The sequence below is a fragment of the Staurois parvus genome, unplaced genomic scaffold, assembly GCF_062004578.1.
Source record: "Staurois parvus isolate SC_StPar_1 unplaced genomic scaffold, SC_StPar_1.0 ptg000452l, whole genome shotgun sequence".
In the NCBI taxonomy this organism is placed as follows: Eukaryota; Metazoa; Chordata; class Amphibia; order Anura; family Ranidae; genus Staurois; species Staurois parvus.
Genome location: NW_028318248.1, coordinates 1,082,220 through 1,100,211, shown reverse-complemented (window position 1 = coordinate 1,100,211; position 17,992 = coordinate 1,082,220). Strand labels below are relative to the sequence as shown.

General features: G+C 42.0%; 1 protein-coding gene across 1 annotated transcript in view; it reads left to right on the top strand.

Annotated features, from left to right (window-relative positions):
• Positions 1 to 17,992, top strand: part of TRIM24 (tripartite motif containing 24) — a gene marked incomplete at its 5' end in the record, with an annotated part of 37,030 nt that overhangs the window by 12,233 nt on the left and 6,805 nt on the right. The window contains 10 exons of the mRNA XM_089688709.1: positions 1,794 to 1,908; positions 2,800 to 3,080; positions 4,237 to 4,425; positions 5,718 to 5,891; positions 5,979 to 6,108; positions 9,150 to 9,216; positions 9,985 to 10,159; positions 11,680 to 11,999; positions 12,299 to 12,428; positions 12,862 to 12,936. Coding sequence (XP_089544835.1) covers positions 1,794 to 1,908; positions 2,800 to 3,080; positions 4,237 to 4,425; positions 5,718 to 5,891; positions 5,979 to 6,108; positions 9,150 to 9,216; positions 9,985 to 10,159; positions 11,680 to 11,999; positions 12,299 to 12,428; positions 12,862 to 12,936 — 1,656 coding nt within the window. The remainder of the gene's footprint in view (positions 1 to 1,793; positions 1,909 to 2,799; positions 3,081 to 4,236; positions 4,426 to 5,717; positions 5,892 to 5,978; positions 6,109 to 9,149; positions 9,217 to 9,984; positions 10,160 to 11,679; positions 12,000 to 12,298; positions 12,429 to 12,861; positions 12,937 to 17,992) is intronic.

Below are 17,992 nucleotides of genomic sequence, written 5' to 3'. Positions count from 1 at the left end.
ATTGTAGATGTGTCAACAAAAATGTTAGCATGTGCCAGAGATTTCTGTAGGTCTTTAGCTGACACTCTGGGATTCTTCTTTACCTCATGCAGCATTCTGCGCTGTGCTCTTGCAGTCATTTTTACAGGACGACCACGCCTAGGGAGAGTAGCAACAGTGCTAAACTTTCTCCATTTGTAGACAGTCTGTCTTACCGTGGACACATGAACATAAAGGCTTTTGGAGATACTTTTGTAACCCTTTCCAGCTTCATGCAAGTCAACAATTCTTGATCGTAGGTCTTCTGAGAACTCTTTTCTGCGAGGCATGGTTCACATCAGACAGTGCTTCTTGAAACCAGTAAACCCAAAACAGGTGTGTGTTTTTTAAGGGCAGGACAGCTGTCAGCAACACATCCAATATCATCACACTGATTGGAGTCAAGGTTGGCTCACTCCTGGCTCCAATTAGCTCTGGGAAAAGTCATTAAGCTAGGGCCTCACATACTTTTTCCTCCCTGCACTGTGAATATTTACATTTTATGTGCAATTAAACCATGGCAACATCTAATGTTTGTGTAGTATTATGTTCAGCAGACTGTTTTCTTCTATTGTTGTGACTTAGATGACGTTCAGAGCACATTTTATGCCCAATTCATGCAAAACTCCACGTAATTCCAAGGGGTTCACATACTTTTTCTTGCAACTGTACACTGAACCCTCAGTCATCTCTTCTTCATAGATTAGTGTATTCCTGATGAGTATTTTAAACAACACATTTCAGAAACCCAGTTCTCTATTATAATTCCGTGATGTCTAAATATTACATTGTAGTTTAGTTCAGACTAAATACTTCTGGATCCCTTCAAAAATGTCCATAATTTTGATCATAATGATTGTCTGTGGGGTAGATTTCCTCAAACTGGAGCACTCAGAAGCTGATTGGCTACCATGCAAAGCTGCACCAGATTCAGCTTGTTCAGTTAGGCTTTGGTGAAAAAAAACCCAGGGCTAGTGCGTCCAGGAGCAAAACCGCTTGACGCGGCTAAACGTGTGTTAACGCTAAGCACAGTTTAGCACTTTAGTGTTAATTTCAATGGCTAGAATAAATCGCTACTCTGGCCAATGAAATGCACTAATGCTCAAGCACTTGACATGCCTAAATGCTTGTAAAAGCATTAGATACGTTTATAAGTATCAGGCGTTTTTTCTGCCAAAATGCTACTGCCAGGAGGAAGGCTTCTAGGAGGGTTTTTTTTTTGGGGGGGGGGTTTTGGTTGGGTTTTTTTTGTTTTGTTTAGTTTTTTTGGGGTTTTTTAACTCCCTGTGTGCATGAGGCCTAAAAATCAGCAAATACCCAGTGATCCTGCTAACCTTCCTTGAAAAAGAATCCCTTCCTCTTTTTAAATTGACCATACTAGGCACAGATGCAAATCCATCGTAGTGTTGTCGGCTTGCATCTTTTCTTTCTACTTCTGAGCTACATTACAGAGTACACTTCACAGGTCTTCATGGAGCAAAAGTGCCCTTGAGACCTGTGACACCACTGAAAGCTGCAGTGCAGTGAAAGTGTCATCTTCTGTTGGCCACTCAGGGCTAGGGAAAGTATATTCATGTAAGTAAAAGGCCTGAAAGTATTATTTTTAGTTTGTTGTGACTTTGCAGATACTTGAATAGGCTCCTGAATAGTTGAAAAATACTAACACTTTTTAGAAAATACTGTATATTAGAGGTAAATGTGTAGACTTTTTTTTTTTTTTTTTTTTTTTTTAATGTTTCAACAAACATTTTTGGTTTTATTCCTCTATATTTTAGATTACATTTCGCCTCAAGCATTTGCTTCGTGCCCATTGGGATGTGGCTCCTGTGACCAATCGTGTCCAGTTTTTGTGTGATGCAAATTCCTGGGCACAGAATATCTTCAGTCTAGGTAACACTCCTCTCCCATGTTATTGCCATATAAGATGAATGTCATTCCATCCTGAACTGGATAAAAAAAAAATTCCACAGACCAGTTCAGTACACTACAAGTTCCAGCTTTCAGAAATGTTAGGAACTTCAGCAAGATTGAAATGGAGGTCATTAGTCATGCAGCAGGGATCTTGCAGCTTCCAGTAGAGGTCCGGGAAGATCCATTAAGCTCAAACAACGAAAGAATAGTAGCGCAGGATCTTCATTAGTATAGTAAGAAACCTTGAACAATTAAAATAGCACACTTTAAATGTAGGAGTCTGGACATTTAGCATAAGGATTGGATGTGGACACCGCAAAGCTGTTAGTGTTAATCGGTAGCTTTTGCGTCCCAAGCCGGCATAGGGAACTCAATTTAACAGCTGCCAATGCCCGGTGTCCTACAGCACTATCCACTGCCTCGTGGCAACCCCTATGTAATTCTGAAAGGAGGGGGTGGTACTGCATTTCAAAGGAACAATCCTTCTTTGTCATAAACTACTGTAGAATAATCTTACCATTGTGGGAGGGGCATAGACACAAATTACTGCAGGAAATCTCACCAATGTGGGTGTTAATTTTCCCCATCAGTATACTGGGAGCCCTTAAACCCAGGTACAGTCGCTATGCTGATAGTGCCTTTATCACAAAGTCAGAGCTCTTGCATGCTTCTTCTCTGTGCCATGCTCTGCTATTTTGGGAGCATTTCTGTAAGCTATTGTGTGAGGGCAGTGCATTGTAGAGAGCTTCCTAGAATTGTAAAACAATAGAAAATATTGGTGGAAGTTTGTCATGCTACCAAATCAATAAAATACTTTTCCACAACTATATTAGACTATCCCCTAACAGAGGTTTGTGCACATCGATTTAGGCTCCCTAGTGATTGAAGAGGGGGATCCGCCTCAACAGGCAACTCCTGCAGATGGTAAAAACCCTCATGGCACAGCACCCAGCAACCAGCTGTCCAAATTCCCATCCCAGATCAGCCTGGCACAACTCCGCCTCCAACACATGCATCAGCAGCTCCTTGCTCAGCGCCAGCAGCAGGCACAGCGCCGACCCAGCGCCAACGTCCCTCCACAGCCTGTGGTGGGTGTGAACAATCCCAGAGTACAAGGACCCATCCAGCACCCACCACAGCCTGGAAATCCGGTAAGAAGCTGCTCTAATACCATCATTTTCAAGTGTTTGATTAAAATGCACATTTTTTTATCTTTTTTTTTTTTTTTTTTGCTATAAAGGTTGCTACTTTGTGGTTTACAGCAGTTTGGTCAGCTTGTAAAATTTCTCTCTGCAATTTATAGGCTCATTTTCCTGGGACTGCTATGAAGGCAATGCAGTCATTTTTCAAATGGCTTCACTACTTTGTAAACTTTTGTCCCCTCTAATAAAGAGAGAATTATTATTTTTTTGTTTTTTGGAAGAAAGAAAAAAACATAATTGGCCTGAAATACACACATGCTTTTCGGCACTGTCCCTCACAGTGCTTCTTCCCTACCACAGGATATCTTCATTTTTCATTCAAACCATAATAAAGATGACTGCAAGTTAGGCTGCACAGAGCCCAATGATTTCAAATGGAGGCCCAATTGACAGGGATTCCCCCTAACGTTTCCATTGGGCAAGTTTTGACTGTGACATGGATCTTTGCTGTTTTGCACCCCCCCACTCCTCCAGATCCTACTGCAGTTGCTGTGTTATCTTTGTGTGCTCTGTACTGGGCTCAATGTCTGGACACCCAACTGAAGCAAAAAATTCTGCAGCCTGAGCTCCATTGTCCTACCCAATGGCTATGAAAGGGGAAGCTGGCTCAAGCCCCAACACAGTGGGCTGGAGTTCCCAAACTAAGTCATGTATATGCTGCCTTGGGGTCTCCCACAGGCAGCCTTTGACAGGCCTAGGCCCCAGCTGACCCTATTATTGAAGTGCCCCTGTTGGCAGTCTTGACAAAGTACAAGGCATCGTGGACCAACCTCCTTAGGTGCCCTGCATTTATATTGTGTTGATGCAGAGATGACATTAGCGTTCCTGTCTGTACCATCAAAGGCTGCCTACTGCTGGCTAAGATCCAAAGAGGGCCCCTATATGTCACATGAGTGACCTGAAGACAGCTGGGGGAAAAAATAATTATATATAGTAAAATACACATGGTGCGTTGCTTCATGGTAAGATGGCAGTTATCCTGTACCTGTATGTAACAGTGCTCTGCATAAGTGGCTGCTTCTGCACTATATATCACAGCTGACTGGGTTGTCTGCAAGTAAAATTGTTTGAGACATGTATTACTGCGTCTGTTTTCCCCCAGCAGGTCCAACGATTTGCGAATATCCAAAATATGAATCCGCGAGCCAACGGCATGTTAATATCCAGTCAACAGGTCAGATACCCACACAATGTGCAGCCTCAACAGGAAATTCATATGCAGAACATACCAAGAAGACCCGGGGGACCCAATCCTGTCAGGGTGGCTTACGTGCCTCAACATGCCATGAAGCAGGTGAGTACGCTAGATCTCCATCCTTTTCTTTGCCCACCTCCCTTTTGTGAGTTCTGGGACAGGTGAGCAGTGCTTTCTTTATTCTTCTATGTCCCCTGGACTACTCTCCTGGCTGCTGAGAGTGCTGTCTGGGGCTCCCTCCTTCAGCTCCATAATCCCTAATCCTGTAGCTAGTGGCACTTCCCCTTAACAGAAGATGCTGGGTGTCTTTTCCAGTAGGGTGAGACCTATCCCCTGTCGGGCCTAGAGTTCCAGGCTGGGGAAACAGGGCGACTTTTGGCTGGCGGCTTCTGGCACAGGGAGCACAGGTGGCAGAATCAATTAGCCCTTTTCAGTGCATTTGTTTGCAGATACCATATATACATGTGGTGTTAAGGCACCTTTTTGGAATGTGCAATCCCTTGCTCTATTCTCTCTGAACTCTCAAATTTGGTACATATATACAGTATAGCAATACATACATTGTGAGAAAGTATATCTTGAATGTAGTCCTATCTATCTTAAAGGTACATTAACTAATTTTTCGTAACATGCTGAGCACAGTAAGACAAACAAACATGATTAGTTAAAAGTTTACAACTTTCAATGCAGCTGACTTTTACGTTGTGCTGCTCCCCTAAACTTCATGTCATCACAGTAAAAAGTTTAACAGTGGACAGTGTAGTCTCCGGCAAGTCTTTTGGTTTGGAGAATGGAGGAGTAGGTGACTGCCTTGCCATCCTAGGCTATGGGTCTGTGTGCTTCCATTGATGCATATGGCGTAGGGAGATGAAATTCTAGTCACTGCAAGCAAGGGTGCCACCCTGAAAAAAGGAAACCTGGGGCAGCAGCCATGGAGCAAGGATTAAAAGATAAAGAAACTGCATACTCAATAAATGATTAAATCCGCTGCTGAAAGTGTATAAAAAAACTGGGGGTTTAATATAATTTTAGGGCATCTAAAGACTGTGTCTGTATCAGATCCAAAGGCAGCAAAGGCAGCTGTTTTTAACTGTGACAGTGATCACCGGGATAAATGGAGAAGGTTGATCTTCCCAGTGAGAACACAGATATTAAAACCTGATATTGGTTCTATTACTTCCAAATTCATAAATTAACAAAGTTTTTTGTATATACGTACACTTTAACTGAATGTTCCTGAGTAGAGGATGTTTATTAAAGAACAGACAACCTTGCCAGGTCTGGGAAGTGAATCTCAGTTGGTGCTTATTACGGGTTTCTTTTTTTCAATTGCTATGGCATAGTGTTTCTTATAATAAAGTCTTAAATATATCATTTTCATTTTTTAATAGTGGCAAGTCCCTGGAAACCAAACCATGGTTAACCCTGGCACTGGAACCTCCTCCACCCCATCCAGCCCAACTATCACCAGTGTGGCGGGAGGTGATGGCAAGGTTTTCCCCTCTCCTGTTATCGAGTTGGTGTGTTCGGCTGCTAATTCCTTCAATCTCCCACCATTGCCCGATGTAAGTATGACATCCTGCCACTTCCTTCTAATGCATCCACACTGTTTAAGATGCACTTTTCAAAACAAGAAGTTTCTTCTTTTACAGATTGACAGTACAGATAACCTCATGGTGGACAAGATGATGCGGAAAGATGTCAGAATGGACAACCACCATCAGAGAATGATAGCTCACCGAACTGTCCAGTCACCAAACTCCTCTGTGCCTTCTCCAATAGGTGTGTCACTAGTTTATTACTATACGAATACTGGGTCAACCCCCATCAACTCTTTCTGGCATGAATTCTGCCTTCCACAAACATTCCATTGATATTTTGCTCCAGATTGATATGATTGCATCTTGCAATTTCTTCTAACTTGTCAGATGCACATTCATGCTGCCACATGTATTCTTCAGCAGAAATTCAGATTCATTAGACCAGTCTGTATTTTTTCCAGTTGTTATATGTCCCGTTTTGATGATGCTCTGCCCACTGCCACCTCAGATTATTGTTCCTGCTGATCAGAAACCGTCCCATCTTAACAGTTCCACATGTTCTGGGATCTGCAACTATACTGAACATAGAGATTTTAAAGAGTTACTGTAGCTTTTCTGTCAGCTGCAGTGAGTCTTGCCATTCTCCTCTGACATCTCTCAGACCTTGTCTTCAGGACTCATGTTCACTGGGTACTTTCTTGTGTGTGTGGTCTTTTGAGGCAAACATTAACCACTTCCAGTCCGGACACTTTCACCCCCTTCCTGTCCAGGGCAATTTTCAGCTTTCAGCGCTATCACACTCTGAATGACAATTGCACGGTCATGCAACACTGTACCCATATGAATTTCTTACCATTTTTTTGAGACAGAGAAAGTTTTATTTTGGTGGTATTCACCACTGGGATTTTTATTTTTTTTACTATGTAAATTGAAAGTCCAAAAATTTTGAAAAGCGTTTTTCTTATAAAATTTTGCAAATAAATAATATTTCATCATAAATCTTGGCCAAAATGTATTCTATCTTTTTAGTAAAAAAAAAAAAAAAGCCAAATTAGTTTATAACCAAAAATTATAATTTTTAAACTTTTTTTTTTTTTTACATTTTTTTATTTTATTTTTTTATTTTTGTTTTTGTTTTTTTTACATACTGTCACCCTAGCAGTACAGTGTCACCATGGTGACACTACTACTTGTGGGGGGTGATGAAATTTTTTTTTTTTTTTTTTTTACACTGATTGCTTTTACACCCATATAGGATGTAAAAGCAATCATTTCTCTTTCTCTCTGTCTGCATTCTTGCAGCCATTGAGAACTACTGAGTGAGCTGTGATTGGTTACAGCTTGTCACATGGTACAAGGCTGTTGTGAATAGCCTTGTACCATGTGACCTCTGTGATCATTCAAAGATTTCACACGTAGTAAGCAATGATGTCACAAGTGACATCTTGCTTACTACTTTGCATGTGATCACTGATTGGTCATTCAGTGATCACATGATCAGAACCTCATACAGAGGTCCCGTCCGACGATCGGTGTTTCACTGTGTCCGGAGGACACAGCGGGCACCGGATCGCGGTGCTGCGCGCTCCCAGGGAGTGCGCACAAGCAGGGTGCGGGGAGGCCGTTTATAAATGGCCACCCGACCCTGCAGTGCCACAGTCCGGCTGTTTATATACAACAGCCGGACTGGAGGTGGTTAACTGAAGCTCCTGACTTGTATCTGTATTTTATACATTGCACTACTGCCACATGATTTAGTATTGGTATGAATGAATAGGTGTGCCTAATAAAGTGCATGGTTAGTGTATACTGTGTTACTTGGCCAGATAGCACAACCTAAGTCATTGTTGGGTGAACGGGCACTACCTCAGATTGTATTTATGCTTTGACATAGAGAAAATCACCTGAAGACTGAGCTTCAGGTCTGTGCTTTTAAAAACTGCAGTGCTAAAATAATCTCAAATAACAAAAATTGGTGATAAAGTGCAACAGCGCTGTTATGGAGTGCAATAAAGTGAAAGAAGTGCGTCGTCCTATGTGGACGAAAATTAGTGACAAACGCACAATGTAAACGTAGAGAGTCCACATGAAATCTTCTTTAGATATGTGCTTATCTCATCCAATTTGTGCAGATAATTCGTAGCTCCTCCACATATTCTATTAGATATGGTGCTCGTGACTCCTTGTGGAAAAGGAAAAAAAGGTGTGCTTGCACTCGCCAGACACACAACCAATTTGTGCATGTAAAGATAATCCTGTAGGCATCTGGAAACCGATGGGGATATGGTACTTCTCAGGTGCTCGCTACACCCTTGACCAGACTTCAGACCTTTCCATAAGACCCTCACAGTGAAAGGAATAGATCCTCGGTATGGATTCCACAGCAACTTGGTGATGTTAAATCTCCACCTTAAAGCAGCTCCAAGAATAAGCCACCAAAAAGAAGGCTGATATAGTGTATTTTATTTTAAATTAGTAGCCAAATGGATAATAGCATATGGTTAAAACACTGTCCAGTCCATATGACAATAATTGCCAAAAAATAATATAACCATATAGCCAGCTTATTCCAATATACAGATGAAAGCCAGCATGTATATGCATATAGTGAACCGATCAGTCATGCTGGGAAATCATCTGAAATAAATTGGCCAATATCCGGATATGACTCAAAAATGGCTGCCAGCCAAGCACATGGAGCTGGCAGCGTGTGACGTCAGTGCGGCCCCTGACTTCAGCTTGTCCCCTGACTGTGGACGTTTACATTGTGCGTTTGTCACTAATTTTCGTCCACATAGGACGACACACTTCTTTCACTTTATTGCACTCCATGACAGCGCTGTTGCAGTTTATCACCAATTATTGTTATTTGAGAATATTATTATTTTAGCGCTGCAATTTTTATATGGTATTTTTAGGATTTAGAGTTTTCTTTTTTTTCCCCTTTGCTAGCTGCTCTATTCTATTATTTATATATTTAATAGTGCTCTCTTGATTGTTATCATTTTGTATTAGGTCTGTGCTTTTGTACTAAAATCCCATATCTGTAGAGTTCCCGAAAGACATGTATTAAATTGATCTAGATGAGGAAACGTTTGCCTGTTTGCGTTTGGTATCTATTTGGATTTTGAGACCGGAGCATTTAAAATAACACAGATAAACCGGTAGACCTTACAAACTCAATACGTATATTATCTGCAGTACTACATTCTGAGCGGCTGTTCTGCAAAATTTGTTAGTGGTAAACGTTAAATGTATCACAAGTGTTTTCTGTTATTACAGGTTCCTTGGCGGGTGTTCACCCTCCAATGCGTTCTTCAAGTGCGTCCAGTGTGGGCAGCCGAGGAAGGTAACTTTTTTGCTTCTTTTCAGAAATTGATTTAAATAGTACGAACAGCCTCCTGTTGAATTCATTTATACAATTTTTGGCTCTAATCTTGAATATACCTGGCCCAATTGTAAATTGGGACACTTTGAGCCTCCTGTAGATAATCTGTTCCAGTCTGTGGCAATTAGTAAATTATTGTTCTTAGCCTTTTTTTTTTTTTTTTGGTATAAATTTTATGCCCAAGAACAATGCAGTTGCTGAGTGGGTAAAGTAGGTTGACTTCTCTTAGGTTAGGAAAATTTGCATATCAAAAGCTGGGTTGCCCCAATTTCATTGTTTGCAGAGACAGTTCTAGCTCTGGCAAAGCCTCATTATGGTTGTTTATCCATGCTTTTCAGTATAGACATAGAATCCAGCACTTGCATAACTTTTCCCATTTCCCCTTCCCTTGCTATAGTATGTGTACTACTTCTGCACTCTCCATGATAATTGACAATGTCTGCGTGTGCAATAAAAAAATGATTCAAAAAAGAAATTCACTGAAAGAGCAAAAGTGCATTCAAAAGCCTCCATTTTGCGTACCTAGGGAAAGTGAAAATAATGGTTAAAAGCCAGTTTACATTTAATAAATTCTCAGTTGATGGTATGGAAGAAATTTTGCCAGAAGAACCTAGCATTGTGCTGGAAGGCTGTCCAAGCAATTTACCTCTAGTGTAAACTGGATGTCTTGTACTGTTGTCACGTTGAACCTCATTTTTTTATTAATTATCAAATACTTCCTTCCCTTAGTTCTGGATCTTCCAGCAAACCAAGTGGAGGAGCTGACTCCACCCACAAAGTTCCCATTGTCCGCCTTGAGCCTATCCGGATCAAACCAGAGAACAATGCTGAAAACGAATCTTTTGAATACCCAGTCGTAGTGGTCAAGCAAGGAAACCAGCGCCCACAGCAGCATCCTAGAAATGTAAGTGGTACTAAAGCGGCAGAGATTGTAGAGCAGGTTTTATGTTAATCAGTGGAAGACACAGGGCTATTAAAGTACTCTGTTGCAAGAACAGTCCTCTTCCCTCCCCCCCCAAACTCCATTCACTTACTGACCTATAGTAGCCTGTACAACACTCTGAATTTTTTCAAGGCATTGTATCTGCAACTGGGGTCTTCCAGTCCAAGCAGTGTCAAGACAAAATGAGAGAATTTGTTTCCATTGTTTTTTAGGTAAGTAATAAGTTTTTAAGCTTGCTGCCAGATTCCTCTGGGACATTGCAAACAAGGAGAACAGTAAGGGCTGCATGGAAATGACCCTTGCAATTTCTTCTAATCCAAGTAAAAAAGTGTATGCTGTCTGGAAGATCTATATGAGAGATGGAGGGTGTCTCGGCAGCCCTGCCTGACCAACTTCTAAAGGTTCCTAAGTTCTTGAAAGCCCTTGCACAGCTGCAAGAGTGTTCATAGATGGGAAATTCCCCCCTGAACTTAATACTGTGATAATGGATCAATTTATGGATGGTGACTTGATGTATAGACCTACTGTATATATATTGGTTTGTTGGCGTTTGACCCAGCTGATGTCTCCCATTCTGCTCATTCCCCTCAGCGTCTTCCCATAGCAGATCTTTTGATAATCTGTCTCTTGTTCCCAATTATTCTTTGTAAATCTTCAAAGAAAAACAATTCTGTGATCTTCTCAATGCTCATGCATCCTGCCAGGTGTGTCTGATCATGACTCAAATGAGTGCATTAGCCAAACCGCTAAATACACATGTAGAATCTTTATCCAAATCCACAACCGGTGGTCATTGAGATCATACTGCTGCTTCTTGATATAGAATTGGCACTTTCTTGCATGGGTGGGGAACCCACCTGTACGTCAAGGACATGCATATTGCTGTCTTGCTACACTGCAGGATTTCTGACTAAAAGCCTCTTAAAGTTGACCTTTTAATAAAAACACCAGGTCCACTTAATAAATCGGGGTCCCTATTCCCATAAAAAGAATGCAGTGTAAAAGTTATAGAAAAAAAGCCTGCAGTGAACAAAAGTTAGTAAATATACTTGCCTTTTTTTGCCCTAGATGGGTTTGACATTCTTCTGCCCAGGTCTAGGGAAAATGCTGAGTATTCCTAATCTTGAGATTCTGCACTGTGCTGGAGCATCTCATAAGATTTTTGGTGGGACTTTCACAGGGATCTCACTGCAGAGAGTTGGGGATTTCCTGCTCTCCCCACCCACCACCTATGGAAGCATCTTTTGCACCAAACAGATTGACCTCTTATCCCTTGATCCAGACCAGTATCACTATTCTGGGCTTAGTAAATATAGTCTGAAACAGGAGATAAAGTTTGAGTTCAACACCTATATCTGGCAGTTATTTAGAATTGTGATTTAGTCATTTAATACAATCCTGCAAGTGGTGCTTTTGTAGCTCTTTGATGTGTCTATCAATTCTGTTTTGTCTGCATGATAACAATTTTACTTTCCCTGCAGGCTGAATACACAGGAAGCAGCATCTTAACATCCATGCTGCTCGATCGGAATGCCAATCGCACTACCAAACCAGACTCTGCTCCAAGGAGGGACACTCCCGATAGTACCGGTGACCGCCATGTTGTTCAGCAGAGTACATACCTGCGAGCCAATGATTGGGGCTCTCATAATCAGGTGACAGAGAGTGGTGGAAAGGAGGATGACCCTAATGAAGATTGGTGTGCGGTGTGTCAGAATGGAGGCGAGCTGCTGTGCTGTGAAAAGTGTCCCAAGGTTTTCCACCTCTCCTGCCATGTGCCAACACTAATGAACTTCCCCAGGTAAGAAAAGGTCGGGAGTGGTGATGTGTGAAGGAGGGACATCAGGGATGTATCTGATCAGTTTAATGTTTCTTGCCTTACGACCTACTGAGTGCTGCACACTCGTTGGGCCCCATTTATGATGTATTGTCCAGTCGATGACATAGTCTCGTTCTCCAACTGTCAGTAACCTCGCCAGGTATGACCAGACATTTTTGGCTGAACAGAGAACAATTGCACTTAAGCTAACAGTCGTACTATTTGTGTTTAGAAGAATTAATATAATGTATTTGTTTACTGCATTTTTTTTTTCCTCATAGTGGTGAATGGATCTGCACTTTTTGCCGAGATCTTTCCAAACCTGAAGTGGAATATGACTGTGATGACCCATCTCTGGCAGAGAAACTGAAGCTGGGGGGTGCCACTTTAATGGCACCGCTAGATCAGAGGGTAAGTGTGCCTGGATGGCCTGGCGGGGGAAGACTACTTGCCTAGACAGCCTGGCAGGGGGAGTAGAAAGATGTCATTGGTTGGGTTCTACTTCTTCACTGTCCAGTCATAGGTTGAGGGGTGGGAAGGTGACCATACTATGGTGTGTGTTGTTTTTTGTTTTTTTTTTGTTTTTTTTTTTTTCTTCTGCAGTTAAAATACCAGTTACCAAGCCGACTCTGCTGACTAAGTCAGGGCTGATTTGGATAATGGATTTTAGGTGGAACGTGTTCAGCATCTGTATCCTTGGCCCCCCTCCTCCCAATTCCCATCGCCCCCATTCCCCCCTCCCAGGTCCTGCAAACAGTGATGTGGCAGCAATAGTAGTTAGTCTGCATTGTAACAGCATTTTCAAACATTGTAATTTGTAATTTCTGATGTTTGCTGTTTTTAGAAGTGTGAAAGAATTCTCTTATACCTCTTCTGTCATGAGATGAGTCTGGCCTTCCAAGACCCAGTTCCCCTTACTGTGAGTACAATCAATTAAATCTTTCTTTTTGTTGTTTTGGGGGTTTTTTTTTGTCTTTTTTTTCCCAGTTCTGCAGCAGGATGGAAAACAGATCATAAGATTGTTTAAAGTAGAACTCCAGGCATAGTAAAATGGTTTCTTGATTCAAGTATAACTTAAGGCAAATGTTTATCCTAATTGTACAGGACACATTTATAGACCATGGGGTATATGCTGCTGCCTTCAGTAGATGAAACACTGGCAAAAGGTTTGCTGGGAACACCCCCAGCACACTGTCTTATAACCCCACCCACTTAGTGGGGCCTCTGTTTTTTTGGGGGTTTTTTTGTGTGTGTCTATAGGTAATTGACCTACTCTTCAACAGAGAAGTTGGCGTTACTAAACCATTCTTCTTTTTTTTTTTTTTTTTTTTTCCCTCCACTTCTTCACTGACACTTCTATCAAGATCCTGCTGCTTATTGCTTCAAGGCTCTTTTACAGTTTTCAGATCTGTTACCCTTGATTTACATCTTGGGCACCATATCTGGACCCTACAGCAGCAGGGGTGGCCTGTAACGTTTGCTTCAGGCACTGAATCATGTGTTTGGCACACGGTGCAGCTAGTGTATTTGGCTGCTGGATGCTATACATGCCCTGGATCTATTCCTGTGGCCCCTTTTAGGGGTATGCCCACTGTGATGGGCAAAATCTGGTTCCCTCAGAGGGCCTGCAGCATTGAGTTGAGACAGCATTTTCCTGCACTCATGAGTCCTGTTTTTACATGTTGGTTTTGTTTACTTAGTATATTTCCCCTTCTGTACAAGTTATTTACATTGGCGGTAGGTAATATTTTTAATGTTTTAAAATTGGTGGATTTATCCCACTCAACGTTACTGCTTGGGTGGAGATATAGTTACAATATGTTATTTCTGCCACGAATGTTTGATGGCTGTCCTCTTGACTGTCCTCTTTCCAGAGACACCGCAACAGGACATCTGTCAGCACCTGCGTAATAGCGGCTCCATTCTTGGATATGCATATACCCTCTTACTCATCCGTTTTGTGTGCACCCCACAGGGGATCCCCCCACTTAGCAATGTCAGGGATGAGAAACTGAGAAAAAAGGTCCTAACAGCACTCATGCTACAGATGGCACTGAAGAAAACAAGTAAAAAGCTCAGGGTGGTAGCTGTTCCCCTGCGCAAGAACAAGTGCTTTTTTTTTTTTTTTTTTTTTTTTTTAACCTCCAGTATCCAGTCCCCAAAAATGCTCTTCTGCTTCTCCATCACCTGAATCTCTTCAGGTGTATGGCCTTGAACCTGTTTGAAGAAGATATTGAGGAAGTAGAAGTGGATGCGGAAGAGGATCCTGCAGAGGAATTTCGCCTTCTGCATGTTATGACACTGTTATTCTACTGTGATCTCACTTATTGATGCATTCTAGCCTTTGCCTAGCAGCAGTGGAATCTTACCAGCGCAAACAAACTCCTATGGGCACAAGACGGCAGGTGAAATCTAAAAAGACTTTTCCTCTTGCGCACACAAATTAACTGTGCTTTGTAGAACGATTGGTCAAACCTGAAAAGTTATGTTTTTCTCCAAAACTCTTTTGCTGGTCCTGTCATAGAGGTTGTAGATTCGAAGGGGAATGAAGAGGATGTTAAGACAGTGTTGCAGGATTCTGCAGAAGATTTGTCTCCCACATTGTCATAATAGTGAGGAAAAAACTTCACGCTACATACTTGCTAACATTGATAAGCTCCTTGCCTCTGTTCACAAAAGCCTTGGCATTTTGCAAGTTGGCTCTCCTCCACTTTGCCACGCACCTTTGGACACAAAGAGACCTACAAAAACTTGCAAAACATTCCCCATGAACAGATAGAATGTGCAGTTTATAATGGTTGGATAACTCCTGAAAAGATTTTCACTCCCCCAAAAATCTTTGTACGTTATCCAGTGGAAACAGTTTGCAAAGGTTGACCCTACCATATCTGTCTTAAACGTCTCACTGTACCTATCTTCCTAATATTCTGCTGACAAAAAATTTGAGATGTGGGTTTTTTTTTTTTTTAAGTTTGTTTTGTTTTCTTTATTTAAGGTTTTGCAAACATATACAAGGATCAGTCTGATTTGAAGTGCTTTTAAAAGCTTTTACCTGGCAAGCCCAGCCCTACAGCTGGCTCTAGCTGATATTTCTGTATGTCAAACTGCAGCTAACTGGACTAAGACATTGAATAACCAACATGACCCTATATTTAAGGACAATGCTACTGCTAAGCAAATACAGTTTCCTTTTCTTTTTTGTGTAGAATCCCTGGAACATGTCATGGTTTATCAAGTATGGCTCTAATCTCTATTCATATGCAACAGACCCTTATGGCTAAAGACTTGAACTGTGGAATCTACCTGTAAAAGCTGCCTCACATGGTCGCAGGTGGGAAGGTATTGCTTCTTCAGCAAAAGTTGCCAAAACCGCCCTCATCAGGAGCCACTGGCTCATCTAATTGCAGAGAATCTGCTCGCTTTAACCAAGGTTCAACTTTCAAACCAGAGTTCAGCCCTTCCTTTCAGAGCTTGGCCCACAAAGTCCACCAAGCCTTCCACAAAGCCCTCTTTACAATGAAAGGATGCCCTCACGCCTAAGAATTGGGGGACATTATTTGAAGTTTGCATCTCTCTGGATCACAGATGTCTCAGACCTGTGGGTTCAGTTGGCCGTTTTAAAGTTAGTACAGGATAGAAGTTAAAAACTCTAGCGCCCTCCTGGCTTTCTTCTTTTAAATCAACCAAAAATTATGAGGATAGTCAGATTTGCAGAATTCCCTGAACCGCCTCTTGTACCAGGGAGTCAATGTGCTAGTACCGTTACAGAACAGGTTCAAGGGATTCTGCTCAAACCTGTTCACGATACCCAAGCCCAATGGAGGTTTTTTTTTTTTTTTTCAATCCTGGACCTAAATTTGTTCAAATTCCAAAGTTTTTGCATGGAATTTGCTTGGTGACTAATTGCCTCTAAGACGAGGGGAGTATATGACATATGTGGACATTCACGATGCCCATCTGCATGTTTCCAATTTACCCACCTCATCAGTGATTTCTATGCTTTGCAGTGGCAGACCTCATTTCCAGTTTTTCACACTGCCCTTTAGCCTTTCCTCAGCTCCAAGGATGTTAACAAGGTCTTTGCACCCTTACTTGCCTTTCCCAGAACTCAAGGCATTCAAGTGACAGGCTAATTTAGATGGCCTTCTCCTGAAGCATTCATCTCCTTTGTAACTCTGAGCAAACATCCAAATAATAATTCAGCTGCTTCAGGTAGTTGGCGGGGTGATCAATTTCAACAAAAATCTGCTCTCCAGCTGTTCCTACACCTGGAGTACTTGGTTCTAATCCTTGATGCATCCCAAGCAAAAGTCTCAGGGAAAAAAAAAAAGGTTCTCTGAGTTCATGCTTGAAAACTGAGATCCAAGAGAAATTTCACAATGAGATTTGTCATGGGAGTTCTGTGTATAAAAATGGCCTCCTCGGAGGCAGTTCCTTTCGCTTTATTCCACTTAGCTCTCCAACAAAACCTTTTATCAGCATGGAAAAAGCAGGCTTTTTCCCTGGATCTACAGATGTCCCTTTCCAACCAAGCAAGGACTTCCTTGTCCTGGTGGATCAGCACTTCAGCCTTTAACAATGGGAAAATGCTCTGTTCCCTACAGCTGGAAAGTTCATATAACAGACTCAAGTCTGTCAGGCTATGGAGGAGTCTTCCAAACTATGACAGTTCAGGGAACAAGGTCAAGAGAAGAAACCAAATTCCCTATCAACCTCTAGGAGCTCAGAGCTGTCATGTTGTCCTTTCAGCACTGGACCTTCCTTCTAAAGAGACACCCAATTTAGGTGTAGTTAGACTATGCCACCACAGTGGTATATAACAACGATCAGTGGGGCACAAGGTACCTGACTGCCTTGAACGAAAGAAATCTGATTCTTTCCTGGACAGAAATTTACTGTCCAGCAATTTCTACAGTCTGCATTACAGGAGTGGACAACTGGCAGGCAAATTATCTCAAATTCCACCGCTTGGACCAAGAGTAATGCTCTCGTCATCCAGATATTCTCAATCTGATCTGTCCAAAGTGAGGGACTCTGGATGTTTACATCCTAGCCTCCAGATACAATAATTAACTACCTCTGTTTGTATCCAAAACCAGGGTCCTTTAGTCTCTGGCCCTGGATAGTGATCCTCTGGTCTCAGTTCAGGGTAATCTATGCCTTCTCTCCATTAAGCATTCTGCCTTGCCTACTGCACAAACAGAAAACAGTGATTCTATTGGCACCAAACTGGTACAGAAGAGCGTGGTACACAGACATTCTAAGAATTCTAACAGGTGACACCTGGTCTCTTTCCATCAGACTTGATCTGCTGTCTCAAGGCCCTCTATTCCACCCTGCTACACAGCCTCTGGTTTTAACAGCATGGCTGTTGAAACCTGGGCCTTATAGGATAGAGTGCACTCTGAGTCTGCCATTCCTACCTGGTTGAAGGCAAAGAATACATATTATCGTATCTGGAACTCTTACTTTGCAGGAAGGCCAGAATGCAGTCAGTCATTATAGTGTACTGCTTTCATTAGACAAATGGATTTCCTGTTTGTTCTTTCTCCTGGACCTTGCAAAGGTCACACTGCTTCAAAATCCAGCATTTCATGGTGGATAAGGAATTTGAATTTGCCCACTCCACAAGATCTGCTGTAGTATCCTAGGCCTTTAGGCTCCAAGTCTCTGTTGCCTAGCTGTGTAAGGCCACCTGGTCTTCTGTCCGTAATTATTCAGAATTTCACTATGTGGATGTCCCATCTTCTGCTTGGGTAGGAATCTCATTTGGGTATGAATAAGTTGCCTGCGTCATGTACTGCATGCATTAAGATCAGAATCTTGCCTGTAAATTACATATCTTGTAGTATAGGACAAAAGGCCACCCTCCCTGAACTTCTTGTTCCTCTTCATTGCCTGCTACAAAACTGACGACTTTCGGAGCAGGGTAGGGTTATAGGGTAGGGACTCCAGGGGGGCATAAAAATGAAACC